A 15,287-nucleotide genomic window follows, 5' to 3' on the forward strand; every position below is an offset into this window, starting at 1 on the left:
TTCGTAAAACTTAAAATTCGCTTCATATTATCATAATTCTATTAATTCCATTATGTGGGTTTTTTAATTTCTTCTTTTAAACTTAATATTTTCTTATTGTTTAATGTTAACGCATAACGGAGATTTTTGAGTTTCAGGAAGAAGAGAGCCCACACGTCAAAACGGGACGAATTTTAAAGAGTAAAGTTGTGACTTTTAAGTTACATGGCAAAGTGAAATCCAAATCAAGTTCCAGAGAGCGTATCTAAATATAAAAATGATACTAATTCGTATAAACTATCTAAACTCGAAATAAAGATACTGAGTCGTATAGGTTGTTTACTAAACACAAACCTAATTTTGTATGACAAAAGAAGTTCAGTTATCGTATAAGTTATTTACTAAACACATACGATGGGTAAGTTTTTATCGTATCCACATCCCTAATCAAGCATCTCTACACACTGGTATTCAGGTTTAAATGAAAGGTTTCACTGACTCTTGCTAAAGGGTCTTCTGTAGGCCCATAACCCGGAAAATGGCCCTTCATCTGAATCGCTATCACTGTCCGAAGAAGATACCATTGATATAGAATCATCCAACAGATACTCAACCACCTGAAAAAGATGAAGATATGGGATCGATGTAAGCTCACCGGAAACGGGACGATGGTGTTCACGTTGCCAGGTAACTAATACTGACTACTGTCGCAGCTAGTATTCATTGAACCCTACTTGTATTCAAATAGCTAAAACCGAAAAAACTAGAGCAAAGAGTATGATAGAAAATACCTGATTTGGTGACACGGGCTTAATTTGCTGGTTTTCTGAATTTTGTCCCCTATGTTCATTTGAGCATTTCCTGTTGTCAAGCCAAACAATCGTGTTGCAGTCTCTACAGTATCCCCTACCGGATTTCAATTTCTTCGATGAGCTGCCTGAAATCCAAGCATATTAGGCAATGGTAAGAATTCATGACTTCACACCTGCAATCCAACAGGAAGCGGAACATATACACACACACACGCATGTGTGAGCGTAATTGAAACTCTAGTTTCTAGGGAAGCACGAAAATACCTAAATATGCCCTTTTGAAGGCTTCTTTCCAAAATAGTGTGTACCCTTCTTCATCTTCAACCTGTCGACCACTAATTTTCCTAGCCTTAATCAGCTTATCATCCTCAGAATTCCCGAAGAAAGTAGTGTATTGTGTCTCCCACAGATGGTTATCACTTGCCGCTATGTTCCACGACCTTCATCAAAACAATCAAGAAGCATTAGACCCAATTGGTGATTAAAAATGCAGTTTAAATCAAGGAAACCAAATACGTGAACTTAAGTGAAGGAAATTGGGATTACCAGCAGACTAGTCCAACAGAGGCCAAGGATTGCATATCAAGGAAACCAAATATGTGAACAAGAACATCTTGTGGCAGCTGGGTTGAACCCGAAACTATGTGGATAGGAGGCGAAACAGTTAACAAGGACTACCTTCTTCGATTAACATATCAAAGCATGCAATTTCATGATCTCCAACTGATAAACTTCGAAAAATATTAAGATATGAGCAAACACAAAGTAAAATCTCGATACCCTTTTCTTCTTGGCGTGCTTTACTGCGCCTCTTATGAGCAACCATTGCGTTCTTGTATTCTGCGACAGCCAGATTCTTCTTTTGCTTCGGCAACGTGGCCTCGGCACTCTGGAGGAGGAGATGGGCTGCCAAAACAGCATTGCGCGTCTGCATTCTAGCTTCCCAGAAAAGCAAACAACTTAACACAATGCAACCAGAAAGCGAAAACACGAAATAAATTCTAAAATTAACAAAATTTCAGCTCAATCCAAATTACCCTCATCAACAATTTGCATTAGATCAGAAGAACAACAAACAAAATCTCAAACTTTCAGTCCAAATTGTTATGAAGTTTCAATTTTGAATACACTTATCTCAGAATTCGAAAAACAGAGACAACCCAGACGCCAAAATCCTCTATCTTTCACAAATATCACAAGAAGAACAAACAGAAGTTACGAATTTTGAGAAATGATAAGGAAAATAGCTTACTCGGGAAGGAGACGAAAGGCCGTGAGAGTGTCTTGGAAGATGAGAGATTGGAGATTCTTGGGGAATTTCTTGTAAGCGCCTCTGAGGATTAAGCTGAGCTCTCTGCAGGCAAAAGGGTACCTGTGGATTTTGGGCAATGACTCTTTGAGGACGAGTTTTTGGTATCTCTCCAGTGGCTTTGACATGCTTCTCCCTCTGAGATTCAATGGAGAAAAAAGCAAAAAGGAGAAAGAGAAGAGGGGAAAGAGTTCCTTCGGATATTAGTATATTACAATTACTCTGATGGGCTAGTTTTGTCAACCAATAATATGATGGGCTCTAATTATTTGATTGGGCTACGTAAGAAGGACCAACAAGTTTCCATACAACTTTCATTTAAATTTTTTGTGATGGTTAGGAGAGCAACGTGTATGACACACTTCATTATAGTAGCATTATGTGGCAATGATACAAAAACACATAGAGAGTTAATATGTCTTTGTACTATTAGCATGAAATGCTATTATAGAGTTGTTCCTGTGTCATACAAGTCATTCTCGACAAAGAAGGAGACTTTCCAAAACACTACAAACTCATAAACATGCCGATTCATCCACTACCAAAGCTGAAGACGACCCACCACGTGAAACTCCTCATGGTCCTATTTCGTTCAAGATCAAGTGTTCATCGCCTTTGAATTGAATTCTACTTTGGAGATCAAATTAGAGAATATTCTTCTAAAAGAATAAACCACAGAGATTGTAACCCTAAACATTCATCTAATGCAAATATTATTTGTACATGTGTTCTTCTGTTATTCATTGCAGAAAATTTTGTGTTGACACTTTTATAGATGAAGATAATGTAACTTGGATGCTAAAGTAATGGCGTCCTAAACTAATCACACAATGCGGAGTAAGAAAGTTTAAAACATGAAGAGGCTCTCACCTTGGAATTCATGTTCTTGTTCTTAATTTTGATATTTAAATTCTGGATGGAACTGTCAGGCGTAGGTGCTACTTTCGTTTTTAATAAGACATCAAATTTGGTTATAGACTTGCAATTTCACAGAATGATAATTTCATTTCATATATGTATATATATAATGAAAAAATAAAGCAAACTCTACATGCATAAAGAGCATTGCACTATCAAATAATTACACAATTTAAGAACAATGTGCACAAATGCTGTTTAAATTCAGTCCAAGTTTCCTCTCACCAATCTGAAAATCCCACAAGCATCTCCCAACACCACACACATTTTTCACAGAACATAGACTCAAAAATCCCAAATAACTGTGGCTACTGGATACCGTTAACCCACCCTCTCTTACATTTTGTACACTGATATACACGTCCCTTGTGCTGCAAGTTTTTTCCTTCGCCGGAGGTTCAGAGCTGTAGCCGCTTCTAATTGATCGTCGCGTAGTTGCAAGCCATCGAACACTGTTGCCTTTTCAGGTGGAGTTTCCATCTTCCTCGAAACCTTCACATTCTTCCCAAAGAATGAAGCTGATGACTGGTGCCTAAGATGCCGGCTTCCCCGTGTGTACTAATATTTTACAGGAAGTAAGTTAGCTGTTGCTTCTTCCTCGAGCCACCCTCGCCAAACAGTTCATTCCACTGTTTCAGCTCGCTCATTACTGATCCCTCTGAAGCGAAACTCGCAGCAACCTGCATCGAACCACAGACATGCATAAAGATACATGCAGAACAAACGAAAAATGATAGTTTTGTGAATAGTGTACGAAAAGAAAGTGAAATTTGTTACCTGATTCTTTGCCTGCCTCATATCTTCCATGTTTAAGGCCCTCAGGGTAATTACGTGCTCCTCTTTCTCTTCTTCTTTCGGTTCTGAAGCTTCTTCTGTGCCCTTTCCTTTTGCATCTTTCTTCTTCTTTTCCTGTAGTTCCGAGTTTTATCAAAGTCGTTAAGCATTACCAGAATTGGGAAGAAAAACAATAAGAATATGCCGATGCAGAGGAAGAGTGTGAAGGTAGCGAATTACCACATCCTTTTGCCTCTCCTGTTGTATAAGCTCCCTAACTGGTCGATAAGCTGCTGTCACGCACAAGTTCTGTTTTTCCAGGATTTAGTTTTGTGAGTTCGTTATACTGATCACAATTTAAGGTTGGTTATTAATATTGTTAACTCGAAATCTAACCTTAAGATCGCTTCCGCTGTATCCTTCTGTCATGGTTGCAAGCTCCTTAAAGTCAAGATTTTCGACCTTTTCTTTCGAAAGAAGAGTTTTCAAGATCATTTCCCTGTTCTCGACTGAGGGAAGGCCAACCATGACTCTGTTCAATAGAGACAAAGATTTCGAATTAGCAGACAGTTAAAAAGAAGGAAGAAAAAAATCTGAATGTAACACAATGTGGATCATTACCTCCGCTCAAATCGCCTGATGATTGCCTCATCAAGGTCAAATGGCCTGTTGGTTGCGGCGAGAACAAGAATTCTCTCCCCGGTCTTTGTCAAAAGTCCATCCCAGTGTGTCATGAACTCGTTCTTAATCTTCCTCATGGCCTCATGCTCCCCAACTCTGGTTCGCTGCCCCAGCATGCTGTCAACCTCATCCACGAAGATAATAGTCGGGGAGACCTTTGCTGCAAGTGTGAAGAGAGCTCGAACGTTCTTCTCATCTTCTCCAAACCATTTTGAGGTGATCGTGGACATTGAGACGTTGATGAAACTTGCTCCTGCTTCACTTGCTATGGCCTTTGCCAGCATTGTTTTTCCAGTGCCAGGAGGACCGAAAAGCAATATGCCTCTGCAAGGCTTCAGTAGCCCACCTTTGAAAAGGTCTGGTCTTCGAAGCGGGAGCATGACCAACTCCTGAAGTGATTCTTTGATATCATCCAATGCACCAATATCTGCAAATGTGACTCCAATCTCATTTGCAGGGATAACCTCCGGCCTTATGCGCTTCTCAAATTCATTGTCAGGTGCCACTTCCTGCACAAACACCATGAATTTTTTATATGACAACGGAGATTTGAAAAAAAATAGACATTGGGAACCATGTGGATTTTGTGGATAGTATTATAGGACTTGAACTTACTACTTTTGGCGGAGGTGGATTGTCGCTGTCCTTCTTCACCCCGGGACCAGACTTCTCAGCTTCACCTTTGTTTTCCGGTGCTGCAGTTTCAGATGTCGATTCAGTCTTTGCACCGACAGCCTCTTCCCCTTCAGTTTCCTAAAATTTAAGAGAAATGGTAAACCATTAAGTCATCAGAAGTTAACAGCAGGTCCATTTAATCCGCGACTCAAAATGTAAAACATCAAGAGGTTAGAAATGAAAGTAGAAGAAAAACCTTGTTGGAATCGGCATTGGTCTCCAGTTTCAGAGAATCTTTCCCGCCAGATTTTCCCTCCTGGAATATACTCAATCCCTGGGACAAACTGTTCCAGATTGAGAGTCGTAATTAGATAGATAAAATCATAAAACAGTCTGTTTTGCAGTGAAATATAACCAAAGAAATTATGATAGTGAGAATTTGGTATCTACCTCGTCGATGATATAACAAGCTTTCCATTTCGATATTCTGGATCCTTGTTTTGCATCAAATGATAAGATATCGCTGAAATCACAATCTCTTCTATGTAGTTGCTGACTACCATTGTGTCTGCATGGCAGATTGAACCAAGATCATCACATTCAAGATCATTTGCCGCAAGCACCTCGGCTATGTGATTTTTGTTGTCATGAAATTGGATCATCTTCATGTCTTCTTCCAGTTGAGCTTTCCAGCTGACAAGATGAGTCTCATCTTCCGGGGGACTGATCTCAATATTGTAGGGGAACAAAGCAGCAAGCTTCTCGTCGACTTCTTTGCAATCATCTTCAGTGTCTACCGTTCTGGAACCAAGTATCAACACTGACCCTGAAAGTCTCTTCAACATTTTGTTGAACAAATTGTAAAACCGCCGTGATTGGAGAAAAAGCTTCTCGACGTCCCTGAGGCATAAGATGATGGAACCAGTTTCTGACATTGAAGATAAGACCTGTACAAGAAATAATATGAATGCCTATTAGTACTTTACTAACATTTTCAAGCAATCTTACCTTGTATCTAACCAAAAGAAAAGACATTACCTTGTAAAGGGACTGCAAAAAAAGTTTCTCATCGAAACACCAGTTGTTCACGCGTTTGAGAGGAGCTGAAAAAACCAAAGAATGTAAGAGTGATAGTATAAATTTAAAGCAATTCCGCGCATAACTAATGCACAAATTACGTTCTTAAAAAGCCAGTATTTTTCTGTAGGAACAAACCTGAACTTGGCGAAGCAGATTTGGAACTGATGCTACTCATATCAGATGCAGAAGAGGCATTTCTTTGAAGCGTTCGAGTTGGCCCTTCTGTGCCCCTGCGGGTATAAGATAGCAGTGTTTTAGAAACGAGACATTTCATAAACACCGGCACATTTGATACAAGAATCAATCCCCCAATACTGTACCTTGATTTGAAATCAGAAGAACTACTTTGCCGACATAGTGCACCTGTAAGAAAACAATTAGTTATAATACCAGTGAAGCGTGGACATTACCAATAGTCACTGAACTGAGGACATGTTGATCAGAGGAGCTTTAACGAAAAGATATAGCCATATTTCCTTTCGTACCTTTAGTGTCCCTGCTTGAAGGGAGCATTGAGAAGGAACCGAGCAAATTGGACATTTGCTCCAATGTCACCTCTGAGATGAACCTTTTATGATGCTACAAAAAGAATGCAATGAATCAGGAAAGAAACAAAAAAATCCAATCGAGCAAATTCGAACTTTTCCTTTCAATAAAATTGCAGTACATTGACAAAGATACATGAAGTGCAGAAATGCATAACATTGAGTTTAAACAAAAAAGCATCCCACCACATTTGGATCCAGGTTTCATCACTTGCTAAACTTAAGATGTACGCTAAGACTCCGGAAAAGAAAAAACACGATTAGTTCCTCAGTAAGAAGCAGAGAACGCTTACTGATTCTCTTTTGGCACAGCCGTATTTACTCTGTATCTGCAAACATGTAGAATTCAGATTTTTAGTACTACCGTATTACGAGCCAAATCTAACTTATGTAAACATGTAAAGGTGACTGATATAGTACTGCTGTATTACAAATATTTACCATGATCGAAAAATCAGTTATATCCAACAACAGCAACTTCGACTCAAAGTGATGCGCTAAAGCCTTGGCGAGCATTTGATGATAAAGTTCTTTGGGAAACAAGAGATGAATTGGATTAGCTTAAGGAAAAGGTTAAGGTATGAGTATTTCAGCGGAAAATGCCAAAATCGGGTAACGTTTTTAAGTAGCATACCTGCAGGTCCTGAGAGCAAAATAGCTCTACTTGCAGGTGAAAGATTCCGGGTGTGCTTGGACAAGTCGGAGTGCTTCAGATGAACATATGCAGCACTTGTTAACAACATCCGAGTTCTCTCTCTGACATCGCCATCATCAAAACAAAAATTGTTAGATATGATCCAAAAATAAAACAGTTAAAAAACGAATCAAATGTCAAATAAAAAAGGCTCAACATCCATACAAGCAAAGATTGGATTCAATAGCAATTTTGCAGAAGTACAATATCCATAGCTGAGGAAACTCATCATAAAAAAATAAAATAAAAAATAAAAAAATCCAGAAAAATTAGTATAACTATTATATTAAAAGCAGATATAATCCAACTTAATTAGTTTCAACTGGAAGCAGATTTTATGTGAACAAAATTTTACCAAGAAAGAAGATAAAAAATCTTGGCATTTGTGGATTGTATTATTACAAAATTAGTAAGAAAATATGAACTGTAATAACATACAAGGAAAATTAGACATAAAAACACACCCATCTTCCATGTGATCCTGCTCATAAAATTGATATAAAAATTGTGGTATTGAGTTAGAAACTCTCCAAATTTACCTTAGGTAATAAGGAAACTCCTCAAATGTAACTTTGCTGTCTCTGCCATCCACAACCTGCCTCATCAACTCCTGCTCAATCTGCTCCGCCGTCACCTCATCCACCGAGCAATTACCATTCACCCAATTGCTCACAGCCTGCCCGGAACTCAATCCCAGCCCCACCCCAACCCCAACCCCAACACTCAGAGCAGACAGCAGAATGTGCTTCTGTTCCATCCTTCACCAACCCTTTTGAACAAACGCCAACTCCTTCACGGCAGAGAACAAAGGTGGTGCTTTTTCACCGGACTTTCCGGCTAGATACAGAGCAAACGAGATTGATATTCAACGAATGGGGAAGAGATTCATGAAGGGTTGGTGGGATTTCTTTTTGGACAATCAAGGAAACTTGGAGAGAGAGAGAGAGAGAGATTTGTTGTGTGTTTCTTTGGGTGCGTATGTATGTGTTACACAACACACGTCCGAATACAACGTTTGTGCTGTGAATTACTTATGTTCTTGGGGTTCTGTTCTGCAGCTATTTATAGCATGCCTATTACAAATGGACGTTAAATGCTCGTCCAAGAAAAGAAAAACCAGATGAAAACGATGGAATTTACAGTTTCGTTCTTTTTTCACCTTTGGTACTACTAGTTGTTTTTTTTTGACTAACCGGTCACCTCCAATTCTTTCTGGTGAGTTTTCCCTCCTTTCTTTTCTTTTCTTTTAACTTTTACAATTTGCTTTTTTCCCCTCTCCTTTTAAAAGTAAGTATTTTTCTCTTTTGCTCAATTTTTATACTAATATTATTCTTAGGAGTTTTCATGTACGAGGCCCTTGATAACATTATACCAGAGAAAAATATTTCGAACCCAATAGTTTAGTAAAAGAACTCTATTGACCTTGTAATAGGAGAAGGCATCAAAGGGTTTTGCAATCTGAGAATCAATTAGAGCATAACAAGTAGATAGATAAAAGAAAATTATTCTTTAAAAATTTATAGTTGTGGAGATTTATTTCGTTCTAATTTACTTTATTGTTTACAAAACTTAATATTTATCAAGAACAAGATATTGTTTAGAATCAATTTAATTCTTTGTTTTATATGTATTGGAAGCACTTGTCACGTGGTGTTGTTGGAGAATTTTATCCCACATCAGTCATATGATAAAATAAAATACAATTAATATATATGGAGAGTTTTCAACTTTAATATCATCGAGGTATTTTGTAATAAAACTCAATACCTAATAATAAGTGATTAAGTTAATGGTGTACCATGTTGAGGCTGTAAAGTTTTCACGTCGACTATTTGGAGTACACCGAAAAAATCTATCGTGGATGAGTGGGATGATGAGAATGCATCCATATTTTTACAGACAAAAACAAAACAGAAAATTTAGGGATATTTTAAGTTGTGTCAGCAGGTAGCATGCATGGGACTCGCAATTTGCATCTTGCAACTGTATAGCTGAGTTGTGATTTGGTTGGGTTCAACAACATTTTCATTTATAATTTCTTTTTCTGACTTAAACGAAAACACAAAACCATGTTCTACTATTTTCTTATTTTTGGTACATGCTGAATTATTTTGTTGGGCATATACAACTGTACCTACCTTGGTGTGGCCTCAAGTTCTCAATGATATAGTTGTTAATCGACACGTTTGGTTGTACATTAATGTCCATTAATAATTTCAATCAAATTTAGTAATTTGATGTACTCTAGTTCAACTGCCAAATATTATTTTTTGGAATATTTGTTGAGATCTTATAGTAAATGTACTTCTTTTTTTTATATATATAACGCCTATAATTTATGGTTTTATTTTTTCCATTTCGGTTACTTAATTAGCATATCGAGTTCGTTGTTGAATCAACAAATGATTTGATTTGAAGAACCATCTGATACAAATCTTATTTTTAAGAATAGTACAACTTTGTAATTTGTTGGTACATAACGTTCTTTTTCCTTCACCGGGTTAAAATCACCGATAAGATTTTTATCAATGCCCATTCTAAATGCACTCTATCATTCAATTTGTATGTATTCCTCTTTTCATATCAATGAATATCGTACTTGTCTAAAAAAAAAATTAGCATATCCAGTTCGTAAATCATTGACTTGCTACCATATTAATGTGTTTGATCGAATAACTATATACATTATCTCTGTTATTTGTATATGGTATGCAGTTTAATAATTCCATTTGTGCTGACCATTTTTCGTGATAAATGTGGGGGATTGGTATCTGATGGTAATGACAGACTTATTTGAGGTTTAAAATGATATTTTCTTTCTTTCTTTTTAAAGATATTTACTTAAAACTCTAGATTTTTTTGTTGAACAAACAACATTAATTATCTACAATAAGGGGTGGGGAAGTGGGATAAGCCTCACAATGTTAGTCATCATAATGTGGTTCAAATTCACATTTGTCAAGAATCGAACATAAGACCTCTCACTTACGAGTGAAGAGGAATTTCACTAGATCGTAGTACTAAGTGACTAAAACTCTTGATTTTATTTATTCAGGAAGGGTACATGGTAAGAAATTAAGGATGAGTTATAATTTGTTAGGTCCGGGGGATTAAATACTTTAGTATTTGAGCAAAAAGTAGCAGAAAGCGAAGAGAAATTTCACTAGACTATAGTATTAAGTGGTTGAAACTCTTGATTTTATTTATTTAGGAAGGGTGCATGGTAAGAAATTAAGGATGAGTTATTATTTGTTAGGTCTGGCGGATTAAATACTTTAACATTCGAGCAAAAAGTAAACGAAAGTTGTGTAAATAAAATTCACACAATTGAGGTTGAGTTGCCATTTAGTACTACGGTTTAATAATATTCATTTTCATTTAATTGTAAGTGAGAGGTATTAGGTTTGATTCTTGCCAAAGATGAATTTAAACCACATTATTGCTAGCCCATTGAGAGACTTGGCTCACCTCCCCCACTCCCCCGTGTTAACGTAAATAATATTGTTTATTAAAAAAAAAAAATTAGGGTTGAGTTTCTTCTCGCTTACAGGTATGTCACCAGATGCACCATTCCTGTATTCTTCCAATTTCAGTTTTTGATAAAAGAATCATTTTGTATTATTATTGGCTTATTTCTTTCTTTTAGGGTTTCTAACAAAATCCCACTGCAGGAAGAGAGTGTACTCAAAGCATGCAAACTACAGACTTTGTCACATCCCGGCCCGGGGCGCACCATTTTCCGGGTCCGCTCCACCACTGTAGCACGATATTGTCCGCTTTGGGCTTACCATTCCCTCACGGTTTTGTTTTTGGGAACTCACACTAGAACTTCCCGATGGGTCACCCATCCTGGGAGTGCTCTTGCGCGCTACTCGCTTAACTTCGGAGTTCCTATAGAACCCGAAGCCAGTGAGCTCCCAAAAGGCCTCGTGCTAGGTAGGATGGGAATATACATTTAAGGATCAGTCCCCTGGGCGATGTGGGATGTCACAGACTTCCTCTCCACCCAGACCTCCTAAAAATTGCATTAAGTTTTTGGTTCATCTGCTCTTAAGTGATGGATATATAAGTGCTTATTCGGCTTTTCTTTCATCCACTCATTTAAACTGCAAATTGAACTTACTAATTTACGGTTTTTATGTAGTCATCCACAAATGAAGAACAACGAGGACAAGGGAGAAATGGGAAGAGTAATTGACAAAGAGTCTTCCTCTTTGTTTTTCCGTTGTCCTATTGCTAATTAAGGATCCTAGCTATCAGTTAATCTAGTTGTTTTAGAAACAGATTGAAGGAATTAAAATGTTCCCATTTGGTGTAGGTGATCTTGGTTTAGCAAATTGGCAACAATATTTAGAAGGAAATTGTACGCCCCCGTTGTAACTTGGACTGACTCATCCTATAAGAATTACTTCATAAATTGTCATATGTAGAATCAAATATACCTCTTTGCAAATTATGTTTCTTTGCAATTTGTAAAATTGAAATCCGCTAGAAACCGTAAATTAATGGAGCATTCAAACAAATTAGTAAGCGTTAAAATCATTTTTATTTACTCATTTCTCAAACACAAGTAAAAAATCTATATAGGCACGCAACGTCGGTAATTGAAAAAATAGTTATTATAATCCAAGATATTATTATTTATCTTGGACTCTGAATATTATTGTTTCTTATTCAATTACTTTATGTAGGGTTTTCATTTTTATATATTTTTACTTTCGGTCACTACTTTAGAAAGCACATGACTCAAAAAGGTAATTTGCACGTTTCGTCGTTCTTTTGAAGAAATATTTGGGTTTCAATAGTATTGCTGCCACTACAGAAAGTGCAAAATGACTAAAAGAGGCGGCTGCCACAATACAAAAGTTATACGTTTTGTTAACTTCGTATCCACACATTGTTGTTTCAAAAGGAGAAAAAAGTTACAACCCTAATCAAGCTTAATTACAATCCTAAAACGGTTTTGATAGATAATCCTTTATGAGTTTATATACAATTTAAGTATTTGGAGATATTATGGTTGCTTAATCATCAATTTTCATAGATTCCCTAACGCAAACCATATAATTGACATAACTTTTGCTAAGACAAACTTAAAAACAATAATTTTTTTTTAATTTTTTTTAAACAAGGATAGATATTTTACACAGTTGTAGCAAGTGTGATTAAGTCCAGGTTTGATAAAACGGCAATAACAGTGTTCAAGAATATATGCATATAAGCTTTTGTTCATCGTTAAAATTAATATTTGAAGAGAAAACAGTCAATCTTAGAACCCTTCATACAATTTCTGCCCGTCCTACTTTTCTTGTTGTATACTTCACAACTTTATTTTCTGGTTTTTTGTGTGATGGCACTGATGGGTGAGTGGGGATCCATGTACTGTATCACTGTAGTGTAGCTAGCTTGATAAAAATATGAAGGATTATGTTGTGGCGTCAAATTCTCCCATGTGAAGGCATGCAGGCAAAGGCGGTGACTTGTGATCGTGTGAACTAAAAACTAAAGAAAAGGATGGCTTTTAGGGTTTTTACTTTGCTTGCACATACAGATACAGTCGCCAATAAGAAGCTTCGCGGAAAGAGCTAGTGAGCAGTTAGAGCTCTTATCATTAACTTATCAATTGAGACATGCATTATATATTAGAGCGTCTTCCCTCGATGGTTTTAGGGCAAAATATATATGCTTATTTTTAATTAGGTATAACACCTCTACTCTTTATCAATTCTCTCACTATACTCTCTACATTTTATATTATCTCAACTTATTATTTGTACTCTTCCTTCGTATCCTCCCTTTACCCCCTATATTCTATATTATCTTACTTTAACACTTACACTCTTCCTCAATATCCCACTTTATCCTATTGCGCCAAATAAGTTAAGAAAGTCATTAACTATTTTGACATACATGAAATGTTCATGGAACTCATGGGTAATGGCAGGTAGGTTAAACACAAATTAGGATTTGATTTCTCCATATTAAGAGAAAAATATAAGAAGAGAACGTTGAAATATAAAAAGAGAATGTTGAATTTCAAGATTTGCAAATCAATTTCAATGTTTTCAGATCCTTTTGCAAAGATTCTTAGGGTTCTACCACAAGAATCTCTACCTATATCACTTTCTTTTTCTTTATTTTTCTTAATCTGAAAAATCAAACTCTGGTTTGAGTAGGTCTTACTAACAAAGTTAAAAGATTAAATTGTCCATGTCACATTAGCACAATTAACATCTCTTTTTAACTTATTTGATGACGTAGGATAAATTGAGACATTGAGGAAGAATGCATGTGTTAAAGTGAGACAATATATATAGAGTGTAAGGGATAAAGTGAGAAAAGAAGAAAAGAGTGAAGTCTGATAAAATGAGTCAAAATAGAAGGTAGAAACTAAAGTAAGATTTGATGAATAATACATGTGTCATAGCTAAAAAAAGCAAAATGTATATACTCTATATAATATATGAGACAGATGATCTGAAATTACAAGACTAGTCACAGAGATTCCTTTGAGCATCCATCGTATCTTCTTGGTCCTTGAGGGCTTTCACACCTCAGCTGCACATGCTTTGGTTCACAAATCTTTTGTCCACATTTCCATTGGTGGGTTACACGCAATGCCACTTTAGCTTTTAACTACTTTTTGCTCAAGTACTCACTTAGTCACACACTACAGGTCCCGGTCCACGCCCCAAAAAGCTTCTTTCATTATAAATTAGGGTTTTGGCAAAGAATTAAGAGAAAAACAACAATATAAAAGGAAAATTAGCACAGACCAAAAAAATATATATATACAATTAGCAGTTATGGTGGTCATGGTCGGGTCAACACACATTCTTTTGTTCTTCTTTCTTTATTATTCAACAGGTTAATTAATTGGCTTTTTCTCCCTTTTTTTTTTTTTTTGTGAATTATCAGCTTTCTCTCTCATGATTTGGCAATTTGCATAGAGAAGTTCATCAACTAGTCATGATTGTGCGAGGAGAATTTTCAACCATGCATATAATTCTTCAAACTCCTTTACCTCTCTTACAAACGGATGTGATTGTTGTCCTCACTGAGAGACAGCATATAGGTATTCCAAAATATTTGTTGGCCACATAAACATTATTTGGCCCCAAACGGAAATATATCCAGCTGATTTTATCTAGAATTTGACTCAAAACTAAAACAAACTATGGTAATTAAAGGTTCAATTCTAATATTGCTATTGACAGTTTGTTAAGTAGATGTTAATTAGTTTGTCTAATTACTCAGAGACTACATCTTTTAGCAGAGATGTATATGCAAGTCTTCTCAGTTCTGTTGTACAAATCATTCTGAAATCAATACCCTTTTGAGAGGAGATGTTATGATTCACCAAACCTTTTTGTTTTTCCTATTCCATGCATGTTGGTTGTGCATATATAATCTTTCAAATAATTTTATTTGCGGAGATCTCAATCATAATTTTCAGAAAGCGTAAAAAAGTAAAATTATGCATCCACAATTTTTCGCTTTAGAAAAAAGCAGTCAAAGTGTACTCCCTTGTTTTCCTTGTTGATGAAAAAGCAAAGTGTACTCCTTTCTTTTCCTTGTTGATGTTTTGTTGCATGTCGCCTTTCCAATCAGCTAAGTAACTATTGTGCTACCCAACCAAAAATCAAATAAAAAAGTTATAATACTAATGAAAACTTCACTCTAATTAAAGGGCCTTTTTGACTCAATATATATATATATACACACACACACATACGCGCGCACACACACATAATATTTCCATTTAGAGAAGTCTTGGATCTTTATACATGTGGACGTTAATTGGATCTTCCACCAACATTAGCCAATGGAATTGCAGATCCGTCAGCTGCTGTGTGTGCCAATAATGAAACCATTACCTC

The 15,287-nt window shown here is 36.4% G+C and overlaps 2 protein-coding genes across 3 annotated transcripts; both read right to left on the reverse strand.

The window, feature by feature from the left end:
• Window positions 1-245: 245 nt before the first annotated feature.
• Window positions 246-2,290, reverse strand: LOC103964346 (F-box protein At5g52880). Of its 2 annotated transcripts, none has more exons than XM_048570997.1 (6): window positions 2,044-2,290; window positions 1,572-1,750; window positions 1,338-1,431; window positions 1,056-1,231; window positions 771-916; window positions 246-596 (listed from the first exon to the last, which is right to left on the reverse strand). In XM_048570997.1, the coding sequence occupies exons 1-6, from the start codon at window positions 2,226-2,228 to the stop codon at window positions 471-473; spliced, it is 906 nt and encodes a 301-aa protein (XP_048426954.1). In that variant the 5' UTR covers window positions 2,229-2,290; the 3' UTR covers window positions 246-470. The 2 variants fall into 2 exon arrangements, with proteins under 2 accessions (XP_048426954.1, XP_009375557.2); XM_009377282.2 differs by having other exon boundaries at window positions 1,572-1,726; window positions 2,044-2,287.
• An 862-nt stretch (window positions 2,291-3,152) lies between these two features.
• LOC103964347 (nuclear valosin-containing protein-like) lies at window positions 3,153-8,448 on the reverse strand. Its single transcript, XM_009377283.3, has 16 exons — window positions 7,947-8,448; window positions 7,348-7,469; window positions 7,155-7,243; window positions 7,007-7,042; window positions 6,654-6,747; window positions 6,489-6,531; window positions 6,304-6,398; window positions 6,127-6,191; window positions 5,539-6,035; window positions 5,345-5,432; window positions 5,089-5,226; window positions 4,414-4,982; window positions 4,189-4,324; window positions 4,033-4,101; window positions 3,796-3,927; window positions 3,153-3,698 (listed from the first exon to the last, which is right to left on the reverse strand). Exons 1-16 carry the CDS (start codon window positions 8,162-8,164, stop codon window positions 3,585-3,587), a joined length of 2,505 nt encoding a protein of 834 aa, XP_009375558.2. The 5' UTR covers window positions 8,165-8,448; the 3' UTR covers window positions 3,153-3,584.
• Window positions 8,449-15,287: the final 6,839 nt, after the last annotated feature.

This window comes from the organism of the source record quoted next, unplaced genomic scaffold (assembly GCF_019419815.1).
Source record: "Pyrus x bretschneideri cultivar Hongxiangsu unplaced genomic scaffold, Pyrus_bretschneideri_v1 Contig57, whole genome shotgun sequence".
NCBI lineage: Eukaryota > Viridiplantae > Streptophyta > Magnoliopsida > Rosales > Rosaceae > Pyrus > Pyrus x bretschneideri.